General features: G+C 50.0%; 1 protein-coding gene across 1 annotated transcript in view; it reads left to right on the top strand.

The window, feature by feature from the left end:
- Window positions 1-8,881, top strand: part of WDR27 (WD repeat domain 27) — a 98,478-nt gene extending 89,597 nt beyond the window's left edge. The window contains exon 25 of the mRNA XM_010848520.1: window positions 8,328-8,881. Coding sequence (XP_010846822.1) covers window positions 8,328-8,414 — 87 coding nt within the window. The 3' untranslated portion in view covers window positions 8,415-8,881. The remainder of the gene's footprint in view (window positions 1-8,327) is intronic.
- The last annotated feature ends 247 nt before the right edge of the window (window positions 8,882-9,128 follow it).

Here is a 9,128-nt window from a genome sequence, read left to right on the forward strand (position 1 = left end):
ATGTGCATGTGTGTATGTGTGTGTGTTCATGTGTGTGTGCACACATGCGTGTCATGATCCCATCATCACTGCTGACTACTGTGCTCACTGGGCCCCAGGAGTCCCAGTCTCCCCTGAGGGCGATTCCCTCCCATGGGAGCAGAAATGCACATATGAGACCCAGGGTCCAGGACACTTAGCTGGTCTCTGGTCTGCTCTGCAGGCATTTAAAGTGATGAATCGGCAGAAACATAGAGTGAGTTTATGTGTAAAATGTAGACTTTCGTATAAGCCCAGACCAGCTTAGAAGGAGGGGCCACTTCCAGTGTTGCCCATGAATCAGTCAAAGGCCATTGGTCCTGCCACCCCGGAGTGAGATGGCAAAGGGGCTGCACACGGAACGGCTGTTTCGTGGCTTCAGAAGTTGGAGACCTGGTATCCTCAGGTGTTTATTTTTGTCTAAGGGTTCACTGCGTTGGTATTTTTGTTTGCTCACACCTGTGCTGGTGCAGCGTCTAAGCCCGCGCTTTCTCAGGAAGGACACAGGAACACGAGCGGAGGAAAGCAGGGCCTCTGACTTGGCAGGTCGGGCTCTGCACACGGCTGCGGGCGCAGCTCTTCCCCACAGCCCTGGAGCAGAGGGGGATCTGGGTTACTGGACCCCCAGTCTGCACAGCCGTCAGCTTTTCCATTCAGAGGCTGTGTGCCTCCGTGCCCAGCTGCCACGCCGTCCTGCCAAGCCACTAAGTTCTTCCAGATCTCGAGGCCGAGGGGACTGTGGGCCTACAGTACTCAGCTTGGAAACGCAGTTCGGAATCGAGTTTCCACAGTTGCCTTAAATTGGAAGGCACGTCCCGTGCGGTTTGGTTCTTTGCTGGTTCAGGGATTCGGACTTGTTTGTTAGTCTGTTTGCTCGTGGTCCATTTTAGCAGAACTGGAATAGTCGCACTTTAGAGCTAGAAGGAACTTGAAAGATCACAGAGAACACTCTCCTTTGTTTACATTCTTGATAAAATACACCCCGCCCCCATCTAGAAGAGCTGGGCCACAGGGCTAACATGCAGCAGCCTTGGTGTGGAGCCTGGGCTGCGGCTCAGCCGTGCTCCCTCCCCCCTGGTCCTAACCCAGCCCTAGCACGCTAGCAGGAACGCCCCCTGGCTTGCTCTCCACCTTCATGGGGATAGCTCTAAGAGCTGTTTCTTCTAGGAGGATTGACCTTGAGAGTCATGGTTCCAAAGCAAGTTATTTAGCCTTCAAAGTCATCTTAAAAGGTGTCATCATTTCTTATAGAAACACAAACAAGGGAGGTTGAGATGGACCCAGGGTCACAGAGCTGCTGAGAGAGGGTTCTGAAGAGAGATCCTGCATCCACAACCAGAATCTCCCCATGATAGCCTAGCTGATCCCTCTTTTCCTGCCTTTCCGACTTCTTATATTTACTCATCCTTTGTGACTATTCGTCCCTAATATTTTTGGATACTCGTGTTTGATTAAAACAGCAAGCATTTTCTATTGACTGTAAGCTTCATAAGCACCAGTAAAGGGAAGGGTCTTCTGTGGCTCCTCCCCAGCCTGCCATGTGTGACTGTAACACCGCATGAGCTGGTAGGTGTGGTGTATCTTACAGATGCACACCGCTATAGCCTGAGCTCATGCCGTAAGATTAATTCCTAATTTCTATTCTAAGGTACATTATAAAGATTCAGTGAGAGTTTGGCACCAGCGCTTCCTTCTGACATTTGTACAAGAAAGAGAAGGGCTTACTTGGTCTGCTGGAGACAGAACATTGTCGGTGGAGGAGGCAGGCACAGGAGGTAGAGGTGAGGTGAGGGGCACAGACCCACCAGGAGCTGGAGGTGGGCTCGAGTGCAGACCCTCCAGGTGCAGAGGAGCGGGTGCAGGAGGTGAAGGTGGGCTGGGGGCACAGACACACGAGGGCAGTGGAGGCAGGGTGCCTGCCATGTAGCTGACTAGTGAGGGGGAGGATTAGAGCCTTGTGAGCCCTGTGGTTTAGATGTCTGCTGTCGTGGTTTGTTCCCGATGGAGTAGCCTCACGCAGCAAGGTGGGTCCTCATGCACCTTCCGCAACAGTGCGAAGGGCCATGCCGGTCCGGGCACGGCTGTTTTATTTTCCCTAGAACTGTCCAGTGCGCGCCCTGTGTAACTCGTGCCCACATAGAAACAGTGGAGACTGCACAAGCGTGCAGAGCCTGCTTCCTCCAGGGGCCGGTGGGGCGGCACCCGGCTCTGTGCTCTCCTGAAAGCTCGCCTTTTGCAGATGTTTCAGTGAGCACCTAGAGCAGTCACTCTCGCGGAACAGAGCCTCCTCCAGTCAGTTTAAAAAGTTAGGAAAAATATCTAAGAGAAGAGGACAGATGGGTGTGGGTAATCCTGACTCCTTGTGCTGTACACCTGAAACTCACACAGCACCGTGAACAAGCTACACGCCAGTAAATTAAAAAATTAATGAAGGAAAAAACCCTTTCATTCGCTGATCTGAGAAAAACTCCTACTGTCTCCTTTTTAAGATTTAGTGGAACTCAGTGAAATCCCCAAAGAGGAGGGGTTCCATGTGAGTTTGGACATTTCTCCAGCTTCTCAGGAGTGGAGGAGACATGGGTGCATACAGCCCTGTGCTCAGAGCTCACAGGGAAAGGGCCACTGCTGTGAAGCTCTGGCCGGAGAGGAGGTGCTAGGGCCCTGAGGCCCAAAGCCGCATCATGTTTCGTAGGATGTGTTTGAACTAGAAGGGACGAGGTCTTAATGGACTTCAGTGAGGTCTCACTTTCTTCAGTTCAGTCACTCAGTCGTGTCTGACTCTTTGTGACCCCATGAACCGTAGCACGCCAGGCCTCCCTGTCCATCACCAACTCCCGGAGATTGCTCAAACTCATGTCCATTGAGTCGGTGATGCCATCCAGCCATCTCATCCTCTGTCATCCCCTTCTCCTCCTGCCTTCAATCTTTCCCAGTGTCAGGGTCTTTTCCAATGAGTCAGTTCTTTGCATCGGGTGGCCAAACTATTGAAGTTTCAGCTTCAGCATCAGTCCTTCCAATGAATACCCAGGACTGATCTCCTTTAGGATGGACTGGTTGGATCTCCTTGCAGTCCAAGGGGCTCTCAAGAGTCTTCTCCAACACCACAGTTCAAAAGCATCAATTCTTCGGCTCTCAGCTTTCTTCACAGTCCAACTCTCACATCCATACATGACCATAGCCTTGACTAGGTGGACCTTTGTTGACAAAGAAATGTCTCTGCTTCTGAATATGTTATCTAGGTTGGTCATAATTTTGCTTCCAAGGAGTAAGCGTCTTTTAATTTCATGGCTGCAGTCATCATCTGCAGTGATTCTGGAGCCCAGAAAAATAAAATCAGCCACTGTTTCCACTGTTTCTTCATCTATTTGCCATTAAGTGATGGGACCAGATGCCATGATCTTAGTTTTCTGAACGTTGAGCTTTAAGCCAACTTTTCATTCTCCTCTTTCACTTTCATCAAGAGGCTTTTTAGTTCTTCTTCACTTTCTGCCATAAGGGTGGTGTCATCTGCATATCTGAGGTTATTGATATTGCTCCCGGCAATCTTGATTCCAGCTTGTGCTTCTTCCAGCCCAGCATTTCTCATGATGTACTCTGCATAGAAGTTAGATAATTTATCAGTAAGTAAAGCAAGGCCTCTGTCCTCTGGAGGCTGGGGGGAAGAGTGAAAGCATCGTGATGTGCGGGCTGTGAGGCTGGTGACAGCTGACAGTGAGCAGTGTGGGATTTGTGACCTCTGAGGAAGGTTCAGCTTCGGGACCAGGCACCAGGCTTGATCACTCGGGAGCTTTTGTGTAGCAGAGTTTTATTAAAGTATCAAAAGGGACAGAGAGAGCTTCTGACCCAGACATCAGAGGGGGGGATGGAGAGTGGCCCCTCACTAGTGTTAGCAAGGGAGTTATATACTTTTTAATTAATTATTACAATAAATCAAAAGAATGTCTCAAGTTTGTGAAAATTTCACCAGACCCACTCCCACAATTTACATTTTAGGATAACAGGCTTAGAACTTAACACTAGAAAGATCCTACCAGACCCACTCCCATAATATACATTCTAAGATATCAGGATTAGTCAGAAGGTTTTCAGGAAGGAGAAACTGTCCTCAAGCAGGATGCACTGTAACTGAGTTGTTTCCTGTGTAATCATCAGTTTCAGACTTAAAGAAAAAAATGTTTTATGTGACTAAGACTAAGGAATGTAGAGAAAAAAAAAGATGTCTGTCCTTTCCTCCTCCTTGAGAATTCCAGACTCCTATCTCCTCCTCAGCTGGTTTTAGAAAAGGCAGAGGAACCAGAGATCAAATTGCCAACATCTGCTGGATCATGGAAAGGGCAAGAGAGTTCCAGAAAAACATCTATTTCTGCTTTATTGACTATGCCAAAGCCTTTGACTGTGTGGATCACAATAAACTGTGGAAAATTCTGAAAGAGATGGGAATACCAGACCTTCTGATCTGCCTCTTGAGAAATCTGTATGCAGATCAGGAAGCAACAGTTAGAACTGGACATGGAACAACAGACTGGTTCCAAATAGGAAAAGGAGGACGTCAAGGCTGTATATTGTCACCCTGTTTATTTAACTTACATGCAGAATACATCATGAGAAACGCTGGGCTGGAAGAAACACAAGCTGGAATCAAGATTGCTGGGAGAAATATCAATAACCTCAGATATGCAGATGACACCACCCTTATGGCAGAAAGTGAAGAGGAACTCAAAAGCCTCTTGATGAAAGTGAAAGTGGAGAGTGAAAAAGTTGGCTTAAAGCTCAACGTTCAGAAGACAAAGATCATGGCATCCGGTCCCATCACTTCATGGGAAATAGATGGGGAAACAGTGGAAACAGTATCAGACTTTATTTTTTGGGCTCCAAAATCACTGCAGATGGTGACTGCAGCCATGAAATTAAAAGACGCTTACTCCTTGGAAGGAAAGTTATGACCAACCTAGATAGCATATTCAAAAGCAGAGACATTACTTTGCCAACAAAGGTTCGTCTAGTCAAGGCTATGGTTTTTCCTGTGGTCATGTATGGATGTGAGAGTTGGACTGTGAAGAAGGCTGAGCGCCGAAGAATTGCTGCTTTTGAACTGTGGTGTTGGAGAAGACTCTTGAGAGTCCCTTGGACTGCAAGGAGATCCAAGCAGTCCATTCTGAAGGAGATCAGCCCTGGGATTTCTTTGGAAGGAATGATGCTAAAGCTGAAACTCCAGTACTTTTGGCCACCTCATGTGAAGAGTTGACTCACTGGAAAAGACTCTGATGCTGGGAGGGATTGGGGGCAGGAGGAGAAGGGGACGACAGAGGATGAGATGGCTGGATGGCATCACTGACTCGATGGATGTGAGTCTGAGTGAGCTCTGGGAGTTGTGATGGACAGGGAGGCCTGGTGTGCTGCGATTCATGGGGTCGTAAAGAGTCGGACACGACTGAGCGACTGATCTGATCTGATCTCCTCCTCAAGAAACCCAGACCCCTTTCTCCTCCTCTTTGGGGACCCTGGACTTCTTGTCAACCTGCCTAGGGATTGCCTCCCTCGCTAGTTGTGGGTGCTCTAGAAGGAGCACCATGTGGGACTTGCAGGACTGGCCCCGAGCTTAGAGTTCTGCTGGAAGCAGCCGCGTCTCCCGCTGTGTCCCTGAGAGGCGCATGTGATCTCAGGCCTGTGCCTGGCTCAGTGTTCACCACTGCTCCCTCCAACCCCCCAGGGCCGCCTCCTCTTGGTGTCCATGGGACGTGTTTCCATGGTGATGTGTGTGTTGGTCAGCTCTTCCTGCCCCCGCGTCCACACGTTCTCCATATCCTGCCGCTGGGGAGCGTACCCAGGTCACAGGTGTAACTCGCACCGTCCCCACACGCTTCCTCCCGGGACCGACATCTCCACCTGCTGCCTGACTGGTAGCTGCGCCTCCCAGCTCAGCTCCCTGAAGTGACCAGTGCTGTGGGCGCCACAGCTGAGCATGAAGAAGAAAATACTAGAGCTTTGGGCTATGCTTCAGTTAGAAGATGGCAGAGGAAGGCTTGTAGGTGGCTCCTGTGTGGACCAACCCCAGTGCCCCCACTGAGCGGGTGGACACATGAGGGCCTGGGGCCCACGTGGACCGACAGCAGTGCCCCGGCTCAGCAGGTGGACACATGAGGGCCTGGCACCCACGCGCCTCTCCTCCAGCACACGGCCACAAGCACAGGAGTTCACTGCCAGTTGGCTTGACGTATCTCGTCTTAACTAAGTTATACTTAAAAAACGGACTCATGGTTTAAATGGATTCCTGCCAAGAAACAGCTCTTTAAGGTGACTTTAATGGGGCCAGCAGGGCTGAGAACCAGGTCAAGGTTGAGCTGCTGCCTGGATCCATGGTGATGTGAGGAAGTTGTATGTCAACTTCATTTCTTCACATAAAATTGCATTCAGAAAATACTGCACAGACAGTTGTACTGGCCCATAAAGTGAACAGAAGCATTTTAATCTTTAAGAAGTTATCTGTTCAGCTTTTTTGGTAGTTCACCTTTTATTTTCTAACCAAAACCTTAACTCTAATGTTGTGAGTGGGATCAAGAAAGTTGGGGGCAGAGAGGACTCGGGAGGTTAGAGCAAACACACACACATCCTCACACACCCACACGCCCATCACACTCACACCCACACGCCCGTCACACACCCACACCCCGTCACAAACACACACCCCCATCACACACACACCCCCGTCACACACACACCTCCCACACATACCCATGGGTGGGGAGAGCTGAGATGAACAGTTGTGGATTTTGAGCAAAGACGCTGAATCCTGTAACATCGTCACCATGAACGTCACGTTAATGTGATTTTTATGTGTGTGTTAAAGGGATTCTAGCAAATGTTTATGATTCTTAGGGCAAGAAAGAAGTTCAGTACTTGGGGCACTTCAATTAACATGAAACGCTGACAGTACTAACATAACTGACCACAGTACTTATATTTTGAATTATCGCTTCCTGTCCGTATGGAGTATTCTTATTGGGTCAGTTGCTGTCCTTAGTCCCATTAACTGTGGACAAATGATGTGCAGGCCTGGCCTTTACGCATGGGTGGGGACAAGCTCACATACAAAGCCTAAGCATTAGTTTTGTACTTTTAATTTAATGGGATCATATGATAGAAATCGGAGAAGGCAATGGCACCCCACTCCAGTACTCTTGCCTGGAAAATCCCATGGACAGAGGAGCCTGGTGGGCTGCAGTCCATGGGGTCGCTAAGAGTCGGACACGACTGAGCGACTTCACTTTCACTTTTCACTTTCATGCATTGCAGAAGGTAATGGCAACCCACTCCAGTGTTCTTGCCTGGAGAATCCCAGGGACGGGGGAGCCTGGTGGGCTGCTGTCTATGGGGTCGAACAGAGTCGGACACGACTGAAGCAACTTAGCAGCAGCAGCAGCATGATAGAAATAATGTTATTCACTGTGTATTGAAGAGGAAAGCAGATTGAGAACTATTACTGAGTATATGGAGGATTTATTCAGTGTGTGGACGATGTGAACAAACCAGTGAGAAGAGAGGCTTCAATCGAAATTGCAAGGTCCTCAAGTTTCCTTGGTGGCTCAGTCAGTAAGGAATCTGCCTGCAATGTGGGAGACCTGGGCTCAATCCCTGAGTTGGGAACATCCCCTGGAGGAGGGAAAGGCTACCTACTGCAGTATTCTTCCTTAGAGAATCCCATGGACAGAGGAGCCTGGTGGGCTACAGTCCACGGGGTCGCAAAGACTTGGACACGACTGAGTGACCAAGCCCAGAAGGAAGCTAAGGGCACCTGGACTTGGGAAAAAAAAAAGGGGGAGAAGGAATAGGAAAAGGACTATTTATGAGGAAAACATCTTTTGGTTTTAGGGAACGGTTTGAAGGATCAGTCTGAGCTGACAGCTGCCCTTCAGTCTTCATAGTTTTCACATAGGAAGAGTCCCCTTGCTTCTCGGTTCCCACGTTACTGAACCAGGTCCCAGGGTTGGAAGTTTCAGAAAGATTTATTTTTAGCTCAGTGTAACAAAGAACTTCCAAATTGCCAAATAAGTGGATCCTTTCTGCCGATGAAAGTGTCTTAAAAAGAGTACATTTTGTTCAAAAGTGTCCTGCTGTTCTAGGCAGAGAGGGCTCACTTGGAGAGGCTGTGGGGCCCCGTGTGGGTGAGTGGTTCCCAGCCAGCAGGCCTGCCCCGCCCTGTGCTTTTCCCTTGCAGATGTCTTATTGTGGAGAAGGTCAAGCGTCTGTTCCGTGCATAGTGGATCTCCACATCCTCCCGTTTTCAACATTTAAAACTCATCTTGTTTCAGCCCCCGACCCCAGCATACTCTCCATTTATCATGAAGGACGCCTCTGGCAGGGTGTGCCTCAGCTGTGACTACCTCACCACGCAGTAATATCCTCAGGAGATAAGGACTCTTGGCCGTGAGTTCAGCCCCATGCTTTGTTGAGGTGTGATTACACACCCTGGCCACGTCTTGACCCACAGTCAGATCCGTCCACTCATCTGCTAGCTCCTCCCACCTTCTTGCAGACCCAGTTCTCCCTCCTGGACCACGCCCCTCTTTGCCCCTTCTCACTGGTGGCCAGACATGTCCCTGAAACAGACCAGCGAGTGTCACCCTCCTGCCTGCCCCACACCCTCCTGGGACGGCGCCTACCTCTGCCGGAGGGGACGGGGTCCTTCGAGGCCCCGCGCCCACCTGAGGCCTGTGCTGCAGGACCCTCCTCCTCGCCCAGGGTCCACCCCTGCAGGCATGTCTCGCTCCCCAGATGTCTCTGTTCGACTCAGAGCTGTTCTGCTTCAGGATTTGTGCCCTGCTTTTCTCCCCGACTTCCCTGGTGGCTCAGACGGTAAAGTGTCTGCTGGCAATGTGGGAGACCCGGATTCGAACCCTGGGTGGGGAAGATCCCTTGGAGAAGGAAATGGCACCCCACTCCAGTACTATTGCCTGGAGAATCCCATGGACGGAGGAGCCTGGTGAGCTACAGTCCATGGGGCCGCAAAGAGTCTGACACGACTGAGCGACTTCACTTTCACTTTCTCCCCGACTATAGTGGTTTCCCTCAATTTGCCATCAACAGCTTCTTGTCTCGAGGACCCCAGTTCC

Source organism: Bison bison, unplaced genomic scaffold (genome assembly GCF_000754665.1).
Source record: "Bison bison bison isolate TAMUID 2011002044 unplaced genomic scaffold, Bison_UMD1.0 scf7180017864269, whole genome shotgun sequence".
Taxonomy (NCBI): Eukaryota; Metazoa; Chordata; class Mammalia; order Artiodactyla; family Bovidae; genus Bison; species Bison bison.